General features: G+C 48.8%; 1 protein-coding gene across 1 annotated transcript in view; it reads left to right on the forward strand.

Annotated features, from left to right (window-relative positions):
* Nucleotides 1–1657: 1657 nt before the first annotated feature.
* LOC118076195 (zona pellucida sperm-binding protein 3) overlaps nucleotides 1658–17427 on the forward strand; it is a 35148-nt gene continuing 19378 nt past the window's right edge. The window contains exons 1-9 of the mRNA XM_088659691.1: nucleotides 1658–2568; nucleotides 3936–4132; nucleotides 5876–5991; nucleotides 7044–7141; nucleotides 8560–8740; nucleotides 11589–11697; nucleotides 12944–13035; nucleotides 15054–15148; nucleotides 15611–15745. Coding sequence (XP_088515817.1) covers nucleotides 2496–2568; nucleotides 3936–4132; nucleotides 5876–5991; nucleotides 7044–7141; nucleotides 8560–8740; nucleotides 11589–11697; nucleotides 12944–13035; nucleotides 15054–15148; nucleotides 15611–15745 — 1096 coding nt within the window. The 5' untranslated portion in view covers nucleotides 1658–2495. The remainder of the gene's footprint in view (nucleotides 2569–3935; nucleotides 4133–5875; nucleotides 5992–7043; nucleotides 7142–8559; nucleotides 8741–11588; nucleotides 11698–12943; nucleotides 13036–15053; nucleotides 15149–15610; nucleotides 15746–17427) is intronic.

Below are 17427 nucleotides of genomic sequence, written 5' to 3' on the forward strand. Positions count from 1 at the left end.
GTGTAGACAATACTGAGCAGGGTGGACCAATGAACCGACTCGGTATGAGGCAGCCTATGTGATGCCAGCTAGCGAAGGAATTGCAGAGCACAGTTTCTGGAGCTCAGCAGAGCCTATCTAGTGACAACATCACAGGAGAACCTCCCAATGGACAACTGTGTCCCATGAGAATCAGGGCACTTCCCGGCAGTTGCCATTTTGGGGTGGAATTCAATCACATACTGGCGATTTCAGGGTGCACAACTGATGTTGAATTGGCGCTCTTCCACAACCAACCTGCCTCTTCTCCCCACCCCTCAAAACGAATGTGTTGTGATAAGGAAGGTAATGGTTCCCCCAAAGTGCAGGATAATATTTGCTTGGTGCACCATCGCCTAACCTCCCCATGCACAAATCAAAACAAATGTTTTATAACTAGCCAACATAATCTTGCTGCTAACTTTCTGCAAGGATTTAGTTACAGGTAGGTAGCCGTGTTGGTCTGAGTCGAAGCAAAATAAAAAAATTCCTTCAGTAGCACCTTAAAGACCAACTAAGTTTACATTTTGGTATGAGCTTTCGTGTGCATGCACACTTCAGATGTGTATCTGAAGAAGTGTGCATGCACACGAAAGCTCATACCAAAATATAAACTTAGTTGGTCTTTAAGGTGCTACTGAAGGAATTTTTTTCTGCAAGGAAATCAGGTTGAACGCTCAAATAACAATTTGTTGAGAAGCAACCCCAGTTGCTTAGGGGAGGTCCGTTTGAATTTTCTGCCTCAGGCACCAAATTGCATCGTGCTGGCTCTGAGCACCAGAGGAGGATGAGCAGAGACTGCTGGGCCAAGCGGGTGGATCAATGGGGAGAGCAGATCCACCCCATTCATACATTTAAAACACATCATCCAACAAACATTTAAAGCACAGGACGTTCTTCTGTCCATTAAGATTTAGAAGCCCGTGTAAAATATACAAAGGCCCGGGTGACAGCCCTAAGCATGCATGGCTGCTGTGTTCCAAGCAACTTACTCTCAAGTTAGTGCACTTACAATGGTGGCTTTATTAGGAGGCAAAGTCTGCTGAACTCAGTGGTACATAAAAGGTGTGGACCAGCCTCTGGGTCCTCCTCCATGACTCCCCATCTGTATAAAGGCCTGTATTTGCATACAGTTGCAGTTAAGTATGAGATGAGAATTAAAAGAACCTCTGAGAGCCTTTCCTCACAGAGTACCGTAACTGCAGGCTCCTTGCTACTTACCACACATGCAGAATTAAAGAGCAAGGTTTTTTACACAGGTCTGGGCCTCTAGCACCTACACAACCCCTCAGTTTTCCTTGAGAACACAGTACTCTAACCTGGAAGTGAAGCTTTTCCAAGCTGATAGCTTACGGGGGTGTTTTGTACACCACCCAGCAATTCAAACCAGCCTTTCACCATTGATAGAGTTGCCAACTGACCAGGCAAGGGGGGAAAGCACGAGGTTGCTTCTGTGCCTTTAATGCTGCTAATGTGCTGTGAATATTGTTAGGTGACCCTCACGGGCAGCTGCTAACATCTGCACATCAGACTGTTATTAAAGACACAGTTATAGCAGCTGGTTGGAAAAGCTGGCGATTCTACACAGCTCTGCATTGGCTGAATGTATATTGCCCAGATTGGAACAGTTTTACTTGCTTTTATCATTGCAACAGTTTTATCCGTTTTTGTAATAACTGTATATATTACACTGGGACCTTATGCTGAAGAGTGGATAAGGAAGTTTATAATAAGTAAATCAAACAGATAATGCCATTGCTGTAACCATTGGGTCATCCTCCCCTTTAACAGGTTGCATCTGGGCTGCTAGTCCAGCTCTCTCACCCCTTTGGGTAGATACATGTTCCCCGCCCCGCCCCCATTAAAGCAGGTACATGGTGATAAAACTCAACAATGCTTTTCTAGCAGAACAAATCCGCTTTACCCAAAATGGGCTGTTTGCGATAAGGAAAGTGATTGTGGAGGAGGAAAAAACATTTTACATCTGGTGTGCTCCCTCCACGGGTCTGGGAAATGGTATGCCCACAAGACTTAACCACAATCCACATCAATCCTAGATGTGTTTTGTTGTTGTTGTTTTTTTAATGAAATGTGCTACATTTTGATGCATTCCTCCCCAAACCCACTTAAATCTGAATTGGAAAAAGTTAGCTGCGTTTTAAGCCTGTAATAGACTAAGACCAACCGTTTGATTGGGGGGGGGGTGGCATCCAGATTTTGCACGCACAAATGCTCAGTCAACAGAAGAGCTCAGATGTCCTTTTATCACCAGTGTCTTCAGCGATTACCTCTGGGGAATGTTGCTCCCTTCCTGATGGAGAGGGAGGCTGATCAAAAGCAATCCTCATCACCTGTGCACCTGGGAAAGTGGCTTGAGCCGCCCCCAGAAGGTGGGAGCGGGTATAAACAGGTGCTTTAGAGTAAGCTAAAGGGCTGGTGTCTACCTTCTTTCTGCATTGGAAGCTGAGAGCGTCAATATGAGGTTGCAGAAGCAGAGCTTGGTGGTATTTCTTGCCTGGAGTTTGGTGACTGCTGCTGCTGCTCAGAGTGGTAAGTTGCATCATCTTTTCTCCTGCAAATTGCATTTGGGAAGGGCTGCAGCTGAGTGGCAGGGCCTTGCATGCAGAAGGTCGGCGGTTCAATCCCCAGTGGGGGAGACTTCTACCTGAAACCCTGGAGAATTTCTACTTGTCAGTGCAGGAAGCACTGAAACAGACCAGTGGTCTGACTTGGTATAATGCATCTTCCAAAGTTGTCGCCATGTTGTCGAGATGAACCAGCTGGGCTTGCATCTCCTTTGCTGCGAGTTTGGAGGCTTGAGGGGGTGACCATGAGTATCTCTTCTTACTCACTGCCCTCTACAAGCCTCTGAGGGAGGCTTATGTTGAAAACAATAGGGCTGAGGATCTCCAGTGACCAATGTGGGCTGAGAAGGCACTTGAACCCAGAACTGCCCCTCGCCAATCCCTGCATTTAAATCTGTTTTGTTCCTGCTTTTCAAAATATCATTATTGAATTTTATTATTGAGTTTATACCTTTATCTACAAAAGTACACAGGGCAGCCTACCTAAAATCTAATATTTAAAAAGCAACATCGACATGGGGCGGGGGGGGGGATGCATTACAAAATAAGGAGCCCTATGGGACTGTGTGCTTTATTTATTCTCTGGCTCAAATTTCTGCTGCCTGACTTAACCAGATGAGAGGAACCTTAGACTCGGGGGCCAAATCTGGCTCTCCAAGCCTCTCTACCTGGCCCTTGGAACTCTCCCCAGGCCACACCCCTTCACTGGCTCTGCTTTGTACCCTCCTTGAGTGGTTATTGCCTGGCTGGCTTGTGTCCTTGAACACCAGTAATGCCCTTTGCTTGCCCAGATGGAGAGTAGAGAGGGGGTATGCAAGTGTGTGTCGAAGTTAAATTACTGCACAAATGTAACATCCGCATCAGTTGCCCCCCCCCTCACTTTTGCCTCCACACTTGCCCACCACTGGCATGTGGCACGACGAAGGGTATCTACGAGGGAATGTGGCCCTTGTTCTGAAAAAGGTTCCTTGCCTCTTCTCTTAACCAAGGTTTGAAACCAGGGTCTGGGATTGTTTCCAGCAGTTAGAAGGAGGAATCTCGTCAGCCTTCACTGTGGTTAGCACTGATGCAACAGGGAACTGTGGTTAAGAGCAGTGGTTTAGAGGCCCAGCTCCTTCCTACAATCTGCCCATGATTACAAGCATTTTAGGCAGGCATCCCCAAACTTCTGCCCTCCAGATGTTTTGGACCACAATTCCCATCTTTCCCAACCACTGGTCCTGTTAGCTAGGGATCATGGGAGTTGTAGGCCAAAACATCTGGAGGGCCGCAGTTTGGGGATGCCTGATTTTAGGTATCTGTCGGCTCTGACTCTTCTCCCTCCCACTGCAGTACCTGCAACTTCCATGCCCTATGAATGCAACAGGACCAGCATCCATCTAGTGGTCAAGATGGACCCTTGGGGCACAGGTCTCAGGCTGGAACCACAATATCTGCAGCTCGGCCGCTGCTCCCCTTCCTTTGAGGACAACCGGAAGGGCTTCTTCCACTTCCAATACCACTTGAAGGAATGTGGCTTTGCACGGCTGGTGAGTGTTCTGAGGGCCAGGATTTTTCAGGCTGCTGTGGTGACTTGCTAAAGCTGGACTGGGTGGGTTGGAGTGCCGGTTGCTGAGGAGGCGGCTGAAGAATGTTGCTCATAGGGCGGAAGGTCGGGAGCCCAACAGTAGGTGGCGCCAAAGCCAATGTCAGAATGAGTTAACAAATTCTTGTTTTGTGCTCCTCCTCCTCTTCCCTTGTGACTTCTATAAAGGCAGTACTTGAGACTAAGGAGGAGGAAGGGGATCTCCAGGTCAGCCTCTGGGACTAGCTGTCAGTAAGAAGGCAGGCAGGTGGGAGCTGGCTGAGGGCAGACTGAGGTTGGTGGGGCAACACCCCCTTTGTCCTAATGGGCCAGCCTCCACTGAGTGAACTGCAGGAAAGTTCCTCATTGAGGTTTGGAGAGAAATGCCCTGAAGCTTCTCTGTGTCTCAAGAACTGAAGCGGGCTCCCATTTCAAGGTGGGTATATTACTTCCATGGGGACCCAGGTGGCGCTGTGGGTTAAACCACTGAGCCTAGGGCTTGCTGATCAGAAGGTCAGTGGTTTGAATCCCTGCGACGGGGTGAGCTCCCGTTGCTTGGTCCCAGCTCTTGCCAACCTAGCAGTTCGAAAGCACGTCAAAGTGCAAGTAGATAAATAGGAACCGCTACAGCGGGAAGGTAAACGGCATTTCTGTGTGCTGCTCTGGTTTGCCAGAAGCGGCTTTGTCATCCTGGCCACATGACCTGGAAGCTGTAAGCCGGCTCCCTCGGCCAATAACACTAGATGAGCGCCGCAACCCCAGAGTCGGTCACGACTGGACCTAATGGTCAGGGTTCCCTTTACCTTTACCTTTATATTACTTCCATAGTAAAAGCCTGTCGTCTAGGCATTGCCAAAAAGGGGAAATGAGGAAGGGGCCCTCGAAGTACAAACATTTGAGTAATAAACTTTGCATATAACAACAACAATAATAATTAATAATAATAATGTCAGTCAGTCAAGTTTATTGCTTACAGCCAAAGGCTGCTGCAGTGTATACAATGATAGTTAATAATAATAATTTATTATTTGTACCCCACCCATCTGGCTGGGTTTCCCCAGCTACTCTGGGCGGATCCCAATAGGATATTAAAAACACGATAAGACATCAAACATTGAAAACTTCCCTAAAGGGAATTATCATTTATTTCATCTTTGAATTACTTTCATAAGGCATTGATTTGCAATACAATAACCTATAAACAGTTTAAAACAATTGCATACATAAAAATTAAAAATACAAAATGGGCTGTGTTAAAATGAATTTACCGTATGTATCTAGACGCAAAGTCAGAAATTTGGACAACTGACTTCTTTCACACCATACATTTAAGCATCACATTTCCACTTAAAATAGTCGTGGCTCCCCCTAAATAATTTTGGGAACTGTAGTTTATTAAGGGTGCTGGAAGTTGTGAAGAGACCCCCCATTCCCCTTCGCAGAACTACAATTCCTAGAGTTCCTTGAGAAGAGAGGTTGAGCGTTAAGCCATTCTGGCTATTGTAGCTCTGCGAGGGGAATTTCGGGGGGAGGTAAGGTCTCCTAGCAACTCCTGACACCCTTCATGAACTACAGCTCCCAGAATTTTCAGGGGAAGCCACAACTGCTTAAAGCGGTATGATGCTGCTTTCAACGTATGGTGTGAATGTGGACTTTGGCTGAGCATCCATTATCTGGATGCTAACGTCTCAGTTTTTTATTCTTGCAGATCTCTGGCGCAATGGTAGAGCATTCTAGTAGCCTGGTCTACAGGCCGCCATCCACCCGGTCCGATCTCTACAGCAGGAGCCCTTTCATGGAGAGGATTAACTGTACCGATTATGAGTAAGCACTGCATGTGTGGACATGGGAAAGGCCTTTTGGGGTGAAGAGGATGGATGTTAGCAGCGTTCAAAAGTGGAGCTGAAGTTGTGAATCCAAACGCGTCTCTCTTAAGAGTTCAGCTGCAGGAGGAATGTTCCTGTAAAGGTTGTTTTTTGTTTGTCTGTTTTTTGCAGCAGAAATCTGCTAAGGATATATACAGTCTGATGTCTGCAAAGGCCACCAGGAAAGCTTTCCCGTTGGTGAAACGCAGCATTCTTAAGGCAGCAAATAGATTTTTTAAAAAATTGCTCATACTGTATAGTAGTTCTTAAAAGCATGCAGGTTACTTGGAGGAGGAAAGGGGGACAAATAATGATGATGATAATTTATTATTTCTACCCCGCCCAGCCACGCTGGGCAGCTTCCACCAAAGATTAAAAATACATTAAAACAGCAAACATTAAAAACTTCCCTAAACAGGGCTGCCTTCAGACGTCTTCTAAAAGTCAGATAGTTGTTTATTTCCTTGACATCCGATGGGAGGGCCTTCCACAGGGTGGGAGCCACTACCGAGAAGGCCCTGTAACCTCGCTTCTCGCAGTGAGGGAACCACCAGAAGGCTCTCGGAGTTGGGCCACAGTGATTTGAGGCTGCTATCTTATACACAGTTAGCTGGGATCTGAGGGCACCAGGTTGGGGAAGGGTGACTTGGGGCATGTTTGGAAGATTTTGCAGAATTGTAGAGTTGTAAGGGTCCCCTGCAATGCAGGAATTGCAGCTAAAGAATCCCTAACAGAAGGCCATTCGGCCATGTAGTTCCGGTCCACTGTTTGAATAGTTCTTAACCTCAGAAAGATCTTCCTAATTTTTAATTTGCTTTCATTAAAATATGCAAGTGAATTGGAAGGCTCCCGTGCTCTCTCCAACCTAATGAAAATAAGCCCAGTTGCACTGCGACTTGGAACTTCGAAGTGGTGAAGGCACAGCACCCCTCGTCGCTTCACTTCCCTAGTCCACATTGAGGTGGCTTGCTGTAACACTTGCAAGGAGAGACTGACTCTCTTCTCTTCCAGCGCAGGGCGCTTGACGACGACTCCTCCACAAGTGACAGTGGTCACCGGCCATCTCTCTGGTTCCAGTAGGCTAACGTTCACCGGCACTTTAATGAACGGTAGGCAACAGGATCCAGATGGGTGGGGTGGGGGTGGGGAGGCTCACAGTAGGCGGAGCTAGATGCATTGATAGGTGGAGCCTGAGCCAATGATAGGCACAGCCTCCTAATTCCAGTGGCATGTGTGATCGAACTGTGATAATGCTGCCTGGTTGCTGGATGGAGAAGTATAAGATTCTCTAGGAAGTATCTGGTTAAATTTTACTTGGAGCAGGCACACTGAAATTAACGGAGCAAACTTAGACCCCCTCTGCATTATATACATTCAGAGCAGTATCGTACCACTTTAAACAGTCATGGCTTCTCCCAGAGAGTTCAGGGAACTGTAGTTCAGCATGCTGAGAGTTGTTAGGAAGGAAGTTCCCGAACTACAGTTTCCAAGAGTTCCCTGGTAAGAGATGATTGTTCAATAAGCCTGAGAATTGTAGCTCTGGGAGGGAAACGGGAGTCTCCAAATTACGCTTGGCACCTTTAACAAACTATAGCTCCCAGGATTCTCTGGAGGAAACCATTGCCTTTTAAAGTGGAGAGTTGGTTTGGTGTAATGTTGGAGTCTGGAGTCTCACCTGAGAGGCGAGGCTTTGAATCCTAACTTGGCCATGAGTCTCTCTGGTTGACCTTGGACGAGTCTCTGCCTCTCAGCCTAGCCTACCTTGCAGGGTTGTTGAGCAGATGAAATGAGGTGGGGGGGGGGACCATACATGCCACCTTGGTGGAAAAAGGTGGGATATAAATGCAATGTAATAGCATGTAATAAGAGTGCTATAAATGTATCGTGCAGATTGGGCCTTCATAATGTCCATTAATTCCAGTGGGTCTGCTCATGAGCAATTGAATGCCACCTGCAAACTGGAGTAGGCAGAAGGAGATAGGATCTGCCCATGTGATGCCCACCTGGTGGAAACTCTAGCTCACATGGTCCTTAAATGTAAAATGTATGGTGATCTCCGCCAACAATTCCTAGACGAACTATGTATCCCAGTATGAAAACCAGAGATGGAGGTCATACGCTTCTAATTACAGGGGAGAGACCAGGAGCTCACCAAGACAGTAGCTAAGTTCCTCTATTTGATTTTTTGCCGCCAAAGTACATTACAGGACCCTGCCCTTGCTGGAGACCCACAGAGGTGAAATAGATTGCTTGCCTCTTCTTCCCTTTGGGAAGTGACTGTACTGTTGAAATGGCGACGAGAGCTCACTGGCCTATTTATTTTGAATGTTTGTAAGTGATGCCAATAAAGGTTTGGTGATGATGATGAATGCCACCCTCTGAGTGGGAAATAGAGCCAGCTGTAGAAAGAGTCTTGCCCTTTGTTCCACCTTGCTCTGCCCACCCTTGGCATGGGCCCACCCTCAGAGGGTGCAGCAACCTTTCCCCCCTCCTTGCTCCTAAAAGTCCTGCCTCTTCTGTCTTGCAGAGGACTTCAGCGCCCCCTCGTCCTCCAGCAACTTCCCCCTGGGCTCTCAGATCCACATTCAGTTTGCTGTACAGCGTTCCTTCCACCAGCCTTTGCAGGTTTTTGTGGACGCGTGTGTGGCTGCCACAACTCCAGACCTGAGCACATCGCCCCAGAGTTACGTCGTCATTGCAAACCATGGGTGAGTCTGCACTGGGGGGCAGGGCTGTCTTAAGCATACCTGGCGCCCTGGCACCATGGTGCGAAGATCCCTCCGGCGCCCCCCGCCACGTTTCACAGCACGGCTGTCTGGTGGGCACAGCGCACAGCGCGGCTACCATGAGCACAGCTGTGCGCCACCCCCACCCCCCCGGCAGCCCGGCGCCCTGGTGCATTGCGCCACCCAGCCTTGCCGTAGAGCTGGCCCTGCTGGGGGGTTTTGAGTTCTGTGGATGGAAGGGGAACAGCCTTACCAAGCTGTACAATAGGTAGGTTCGTGATTTAACAAAATTCCAGGTTTTGTAGGACAAAACGACACAAGATAATGATGATAATAATAATAATTTTTATTTATAACCCGCCCTCCCCAGCGAAAGCCGGGCTTAGGGCGGCTGACATCAACATGATCACAACAAAACATAAAAGAAAGAAAAACAATCGATTAAAATGCGGATTAAAATACAATCCAGATTTATTTTTTATTTTTTAAAATGCAGCCTCATTTTAAAATGGCCCAAATCAAAACCATAAGGGAGGAGGAACATAGTGGTCAGACTGAGTCCAGCCCAAAGGCAGGCGGAACAGCTCCGTCTTGCAGGCCCAGCGGAAAGATGTCAAATCCTGCAGGGTCCTGTTCTCCTGTGAGAGAACGTTCCACCAAGTCGGGGCCAATGCTGAAAAGGCCCTGGCCCCTAGTTGAGGCCAATCTAGCCACCTAATGGCTCAGGATCTCCAAAATTATTTGTGGACCTTAAGGTCCTCTGCGGGGCATACCAGGAGAGGCGGTCCCGTAGGTACGAAAGTCCCAAGCCGCATAGGGCTTTAAAGGTCGAAACCAGCACCTTAAACCTGATCCTGTACTCCACCGGGAGCCAGTGCAACTGGTAAAGCACTGGATGAATGTGATCCGGTGGCAAGGACCCCGTAAGGAGCCTCGTTGCGGCATTCTGCACCCGCTGGAGTTTCTGGGGCAGCTTCAGGGGCAGCCCTGCGTAAAGCGAGTTACAGTAATCAAGCCTGGAGGTGACCGTCGCATGGATCACTGTGGCCAGATCAGGGTGAGAAAGGTAAGGGACCAACTGCTTGATTCTGCTGTTAAGTATGTCAGATGTTCTGGAACCTGAAGTCCAAAACACTTGCTGGAGAACCAGGCAGCACCAGCCAAGGCAGCCTTCATCAACCTCGTGCTCTCCAGGTGTTTTGAACTACGACTCCCATCAGGCCCAGGCAGCATGCATAGTCAATGATGATTGCAGCTCCAGGGCAGATCCATGCCATGCATTTAAAGCACACTCAAAGTGTGTTTCAAAGCATGTTCCTTCTCCCAGAGAATCCTGGGAACTGTAGTTTAAGGATGCTGGAGATTGTAGCTGGAGATGGGGGAAACTGCAGTCCCCAGGGTGCTTTGGATGAGCATGGAGTGTGGCTCTGCCCATAGTCAAAACATCGGGCAGAATGCCCTGGTCCCAGCATATGGCCTTGAAGGCACAGGAGGCCTCCACCTTGTTGAAGCCAAGCCAGCCTGGGTCTTTCTGATCGGTGTCGTGATGGGAGACCACCTGGGGAACCATTCGTACTCCATCCAGGGTTTCATGATGGAAGAAAGGTGGGCTAGAACAGGCATCCCCAAACTGCGGCCCTCCAGATGTTTTGGCCTACAACTCCCATGATCCCTAGCTAACAGGACCAGTGGTCAGGGAAGATGGGAATTGTAGTCCAAAACATCTGGAGGGCCGAAGTTTGGGGATGCCTGGACTAGAAAATTAAAATTGCAATTTATTGCCACGGCCTGGAGTATGCTGCGGACTTTTAAAAGGTGGCTCATAGACCTGGCAACCTGGCATGGGGCATCTCCTAGGAGTGTGCCTTGCACAAAGTCGGACTCAACAACCCATCTAGCTCAGTATTGCCAGCCCTGATTGGCAGCAGCTCTCCAGGGTTTCAGGTGCAAAGGACAAACCAGCCCTACCTGGAGATGCCAATTGGGACCTATTTCATGCAAGGCAGATGCTCTACCACTGAGCTATGACCCTTCACTGACTCCTCTGGCTCAGTGTTGTCTAACAATGAACTACAGCCCTTCCCCTGGAAATAAAGGTTCTAGCCATAGAACCATAGAGTTGGAAGGGACCCTGAGGATCATCTAGTCCAGGCATCCCCAAACTTTGGCCCTCCAGATGTTTTGGACTACAATTCCCATCATCCCTGATCACTGGTCCTGTTAGCTAGGGATCATGGGAGTTGTAGGCCAAAACATCTAGAGGGCCGCAGTTTGGGGATGCCTGATAGAACCTGCAACCTTGGTGTTATCAGCACTACACTCTAACCAACTGAGCCTATCCTTAAGGTTCTTAAAAACAAACAAACCCAGAGCTTAATTAAATAGGAATCCACCTGATATGCAGGTACCAAGGATTGAACCTTGGACCTTCTGCATTCAAGGCAGACTTTCTACCACTGAGCTACAGGATCAGAAGGGGGTCAGAAGAGAGTCCTGCTTTCTGCAGCAGCCACGTTCAAATCCCCACTCGGTCATGAAGCAGGTGATCTTGGGCCAGTCGCTCACTCACAGCTTAAACTACCTCACAGGGTTGAAATGGAGGGGGGGGGGGGCTCTGCCTGCCTTCCCTGGAGAAAAGATGGGATATAAATGCCATTGATCCATAATAAACTTAAGTGCCAGGTTATTTTTTGTTTAAAGCTGCCAGTGTCGCCTCGATTTTTGCATCGAGAGACAATTGTGTAGCATCTGCTAAAATGGGTGCATTTTGTCCTCCGAATGAGATGTGCTTTTTAAAACATATATATATTTCTTGTTGGGGTTCGGGCAGGTGCCTTGTGGACAGCAGGGTTGCAAATTCCCGGTTCCTCCCTAGAAAGACTCCGGAAGTGCTCCATCTTTCTCTGCAGGCCTTTGAATTCGTTGAGATAGACACTGATGTAAGTAACTGAACTCTTAATAGGCCTTGCGCCAGTATTTCCTGAAATAACCTCCAATTTTGCGGTGATACCTCTCACCCGCTCTTCGGCAGGCAGCTGTCGACTCATTAATCCATGCTTTGTGTAGCCTCGGGGCTAGAAACCTGTTTGAATGGAAGCGGAACTTCGCTCCCAGTGCTACATTTTGTACTTTTAACTCTGTGAGTAGATCGCAGTCTCTTGGGAGTTGGCCACCCCTGGACTAGAGAACCCTTGGGGTCCCTTCCAACTCTACAATTCTATGACTAACTCAGGTATCCCCAAACTTCGGCCCTCCAGATGTTTTGGACTACAATTCCCATCATCCCTGACCACTGGTCCTGTTAGCTAGGGATCATGGGAGTTGTAGTCCCAAATCATCTGGAGGGCCGAGTTTGGGGATACCTGAGTTAGTCATAGAATTGTAGAGTTGGAAGGGACCCCAAGGGTTCTCTAGTCCAGGGGTGGCCAACTCCCAAGAGACTGCGATCTACTCACAGTTAAAAACTGGCAGTGATCTACCCCCTTTTGTGGGGGTTCAGGTCAAGGTTGTTGAGCTTTTTTAGGAAGGAAAGCCCTGTTTTTGGGGGGGTTCAGGTTGAAGTTGTTGAGCTTTTTAGGGAGGAGGAACGCCACATTTTTGGAGGGTGCAGGGCAAAAATGTTGAGCCTTTTTTAGGGGAGCCAAAGACATTGAGCTTCTTTGGGAGGAGCCAGCGATCTACATCCAGTGATCTACCTGTTGGACGTGCCTGCTCTAGTCCAACCCCTTGAAATGCAGGGATTTCAACTAAAACACCCAAACAGATGGCCATCCAACCTCTGCTTTAAAACCTCCAAGGAAGGCGAGTCCACAACCTCCCGAGGGAGACCATCACCCTGTCAAACAGCTCTTACTGTTAGAAAGTTATTCCTGATGTTGAGTCGGAATCTCCTTTCTTGTAACTTGAAGCCATTGGTTTGAGTCCTATCCTCCAGAGTCCTATCCTCTATCTTCCATGTGACAGCCCTTCAGACATTTGAAGATGGCTATCCTATCTCCTCTCAGTTTCCTCTTTTCAAGGCTAAACACACCCAGATCCTTCGACTGTTCCTCATAAGGCTTGATTTCCAGACCCTTGAGCATCTTGGTTGCCCTCCTCTGCAGCAGCAACAAATAATAATAATAAAGCATGGTCACTTATGACTGTCCCAACAGCATCAAGAGCACAATCCCTTCCTCTTGCCAGGTTTACCTTCACTGCCAAGTTTTAGCCTGGGACCCAGCAGTACCCGCCGACCACATGAGGAAGGCCTGCTCGTTTCACAGAGATACTGACAAGTAAGGATTGTGGGGGGTGGGTTGTTCATTAGAGGTTTTTGCCGAAGGGATCTGTGAGTGGCGAGTCTTTTGGCTAGTTGGTGTTGAGTGTGTAAGACCAATATTGAGAGGCTCGTTCCAGACCCTCCAAGTGTCCCTATTTTCCAGGGACATCCTTGATTTAGAGAAGCCATCCCGGTTTCCGATTTGATTCCCGAAATGTCCCGCTTTTCCTTAGGATGTCCCTATATGCATTGGAGAAATGTTGGAGGGTATGGAGTTATCCACCTCCTGAGCTGTCTGAAGGCAATCCTGTATAGGGAAGTTTCCTTAATGTTTTATGATGTTTTTATATACAGTGGTGCCTCGCAAGGCGAATTTAATTCGTCCCGCGAGTCGCTTCGTATAGCGAAAAATTCGTTTTGTGAAGCGGCTCCCTTGGGAATGCATTGAAGTGCAGTTTCCCATAGGGTGCCTCGCAAGACGAATAAAAAAATTCGTCTTGCGAGGCACCCTTTGGGACGAAAAAAATCGTCTTGCAAAGCGCGCCATAGGAAACTCCGTCTTGCGAGTCTCCATTGAAATTGCAAAATGCATTCATCTTGCGAAAAATTCGTCTTGTGAGGCATTCGTCTAGCGAGGTACCACTGTATGCTGGAAGCTTACCAGACTGGCTGGGGCAACCCAGTAAGATGTGGGGGGTATAAATAGTAAAATTATCATTATGGAATGGGATGTCCCTATTTTCATCGGAGGAAGGTTGGAGGGTATGTCGTTCCAGGGATGTTGGACTGTGTGTGTGTGTGTGTACGCGCACACACACACACACAGTGGGCAGGCCTACAATTTCAATTTCAAATTTAAAAAATGTTCCATGGGCGTCTATGACTTGCTCCAAAATAACAAGCCGGCAAAGAGCATGTTTCTAGAGCAGACTGGTCTCTTTGTCAGGCCCTGCTGTTCAGTGCAAAATCTGCAGTTGCTGTGGAAACCCAATTTGGTACATCACTGGGAGATCATCCCCTATGAGCCAGTGGCGGGGGGGGGGGAACCTTATTCAGACCAGTGACCTCATTTCTTTATATGCAGCCTTCTGAGTTGGTGGGAGGTGGGGGGAGTTTCAAGTGGTGGGTGGGGCCAGAGGCAAAAGTGGGTGGAGCAACTCCTTTTTTGGAGTGGAGGCTGTCATTCCAAGCAATTCAAAAGAGCTTTCTGCACACAGGTACCCCTCTCCATCCCTGGCAAGCAAGAGACAGGATCACAGTTCCAAAGACACATGCTGGTTGGGCCTCCAGCCCCTTTAAGAGGGTGTGGATCAGGGCCAGTGAAAGGAATGGCCTCTGGGGCAGGAAGAGGCCTGGGATTCCCCAACCCCTGATGTAAGCAGACACTGCATCAGAAGGAAGTTCCCAGAGACATGAGGCTTCCAGTCGGAGCATGTAAACAAGACTAAATCTGTTTCCTTTCATCCTAATCTAATGCAGGCACCCCCAAACTTTGGCCCTCCAGATGTTTTGGACTACAATTCCCATCTTTCCCGACCACTGGTCCTGCTAGCTAGGGATCATGGGAGTTGTAGGCCAAAACATCTGGAGGGCCGCAGTTTGGGGATGCCTGCTCTAATGCTTGGTGAAAGAATAAATCCAGCATGTGTGTGGGTACTGTGAGGTCTGTGACTTTGCAAGTCTGCAACTTCGAGCTCATCCACACTTTCCTTTGCTCCATGTTTTCAAGGGACAGATCTGGACTTTCCAGGTCCTTTTTTCCCCTCTTCATTTTTCGTCCCATTGCTTTCTCTGGGAAAACCCACATTTTTTTCCGCTGAATTGGAGCAAACGGCAAGCAGCAGAAAACCCAACTGCCGCCTGTTTCAATTCAGCAGTAAAACGCGGGTTTTCCCGTATGCAAGTGGTGGAATAAAAAGAACCTGCTTAGTCACAGACCTGGAAAGCCTGCAGCTGTGCCTAGACATGCGGCGCAAAAGGAAGTGTCAGTGAGCCCTTGATTTCAAAAGCTGACGGCTTTTCTTCTCTCCACAGATGGGAGCTCCTAGATAGTCCATCCAGTTCTGTGTGCAGCTGCTGTGACTCAACATGTGGAGCGACTGGGCCTCGCCACCGGAGAGATCTGGAAGGTAACTCTACACCTTTTTAATGGTTTGTTTGTTTAATGCATCCCTGGAAATGGACACGGCAGCGATTGAATTGGCCGTACCAAAATCTGCACCCATCATACCTGCCAAGTTCCGGCCTGAGAAATAAGGGACTGGACCGGAAGTAGCAGACCGGAAGTAGCGCTGCTGCCATTTTGGAACTGGGCGGAGCATGCTCAGAAGCCACTTTTGATGCTGCTCTGCCCTGTTCCAAAATGGCCGCCGCACCAGAAGTTGCGCTGCAGCCATTTTGGAACTGGGCAAAGCAGCATCAAAAGTTGCTTCTGAGCATGCTCCGCCCAGTTCCAAAATGGCCACTGCACCAGAATAAACCGGGGGAAAACAAAAAAATCCGTTTTTCCGACTGGGGACAGCTGGAAAAACGGGGGTTTTCCGGGGAATACGGGAGACTTGGCAGCTATGGCACCCATCGCTTCTTTTCAGGTCTGTCTGTGGAAGCCCGTCCATGGCAATCGGACGTGGTGGTGACTCGTTTCACAATTCAGAAACTGGCTCAAAATGGAGACCACGGAGAACTGGGTGCAAACGGCTCTCTTGCTGTCAGGAGGAGTCGCAAAGGTAAGGTAAGTCATCAAACAATATGCCCTGGGCCAAAACCAAGGTGGTTTTATCTCTCTCCCTCCCTCCCCCCCCTTCTCTCTCTCTCTCTGTTTGTGTGTGTTTGTGTTATAAGAAAAACTGCTCCCTTTCCCTTATGGGGTATTCCGGAGCCCGTATAGAGTCCTCAAGTAGGTTCCATATCGGTAGGAGAAAATAACAGAGGCCAACCAGAGTATATTGAGCAGCAAAGTAGCTAGTAAGCCTGATCTTTATTCAAGGAACTGTTGCAACAGGGTCCCCACTCACCACACGCAGGAGGAAGGAGAACCCTGAACAACAGTGTGCAAGCCCTTAATAGACTCCTGGAATTGCCCACCCTGTAGCCAGTGGCGTAGGAAGCCACTCGGACACCCGTAGCGCGCATTCGCTCCGTAGTGACGCTGCGCATGCGTGCTACGGAGCGGGTTGCCAGTGGTGCCGCTCCAGCGCTGGGATCCCGGCGCTGGAGCGGCGGTGCAGGCAAACCGCAAGCAAGCCGCGGAGCGAGGTTTTTTAAAAAAACCTCTCTCTGCAGCTTGCTCGCTGACCTGCTAGGCACACTTTGCTTTTTCCTGCTGGGGTGGCCACTGATGTCCCTCTCTGGCCCACCCCTTGCCTCCACCTCTGCAGGAAGAAGCATAGCACGCGCCAAGCAAATGAGCAAGCAGCCAGCCGCCGAGCAAGACTTTTTACCGGGCGGCGGGGTGGGAGTCGCAGGGGGGGGGCACCGAGTGTCACCCCCTCCAGGGTGGCACCCGGGGTCGCCCACCCCCTACGCCCCCCTTGCTACACCCCTGCCTGTAGCCCAAGACCACTCCCCAAAACATCATACATACATCACTGAAGGAGGCGGTCTACAACAGAAATCCTGCCTGCCTGATAATGGTTGCTAATTGCATTACCTGGGCAGCCCGACCATTCTTCTGTGATGGTTAATATTTTAGTTCCTGAATCGAGGTCACAGGCTCACCCTATTCATACACAAATACACCCTTAAGACAGGATTTGTAAGCAAAAAGTCAATGGGAAGGTTTCCCCCATTGGCCTCCCTTAGTGCAGAGGAATATCTGAGGTCATTGGGAGAGTCAAAATGGCTTCAGGATTGCTCTCCCGTACTATTGCAGACACGTGGTTCATATATGTAGATATGTGTGCACATTCATCAAAATTCATTCTATATTTGAGACCTTAAAATTCTTACAACAGTGTGTAGAGCCCTCAATGGCTTGGGACCAGTTTACCTGAAGGTTAATTGAATTGGGCCCAGAAGTGGACTGGCAGCCATTTACCACTAGATAAATTGGGTGTTTTTGGACAGCTGAAAGCATGCCAGAAATGCTAGGAGGGGGTGGGGGTGGTAAGGGCTGTAACTCAAGTGGCAGAGCACCGGCCTTTCTTGCAAATGGTTCAATCCTGGCATCTCTAGGTAATATTACGGAAATAAAAAAACGCCCTCTCTGAAACCCTGGAGCATTGGTGCCGGTCAGTGGAAGTGCTGAATTAGATGGACAAATGCTCTGATTCTATATAAGGCAGAGTCCCAAGTTCTCTCTCTCTCTCTTTCTCTCTCCCGGCAGGTGGGAAACGAAATGTAATGCCGCCTGCTGTGGGCGCCCTGCTCCTGGAGCTGGCTGTGCTGGCTGTCCTGTCTCTGGGCTTCT

Source organism: Zootoca vivipara, chromosome 16 (assembly GCF_965207765.1).
Source record: "Zootoca vivipara chromosome 16, rZooViv2.hap1.1, whole genome shotgun sequence".
Classification (NCBI taxonomy): Eukaryota; Metazoa; Chordata; class Lepidosauria; order Squamata; family Lacertidae; genus Zootoca; species Zootoca vivipara.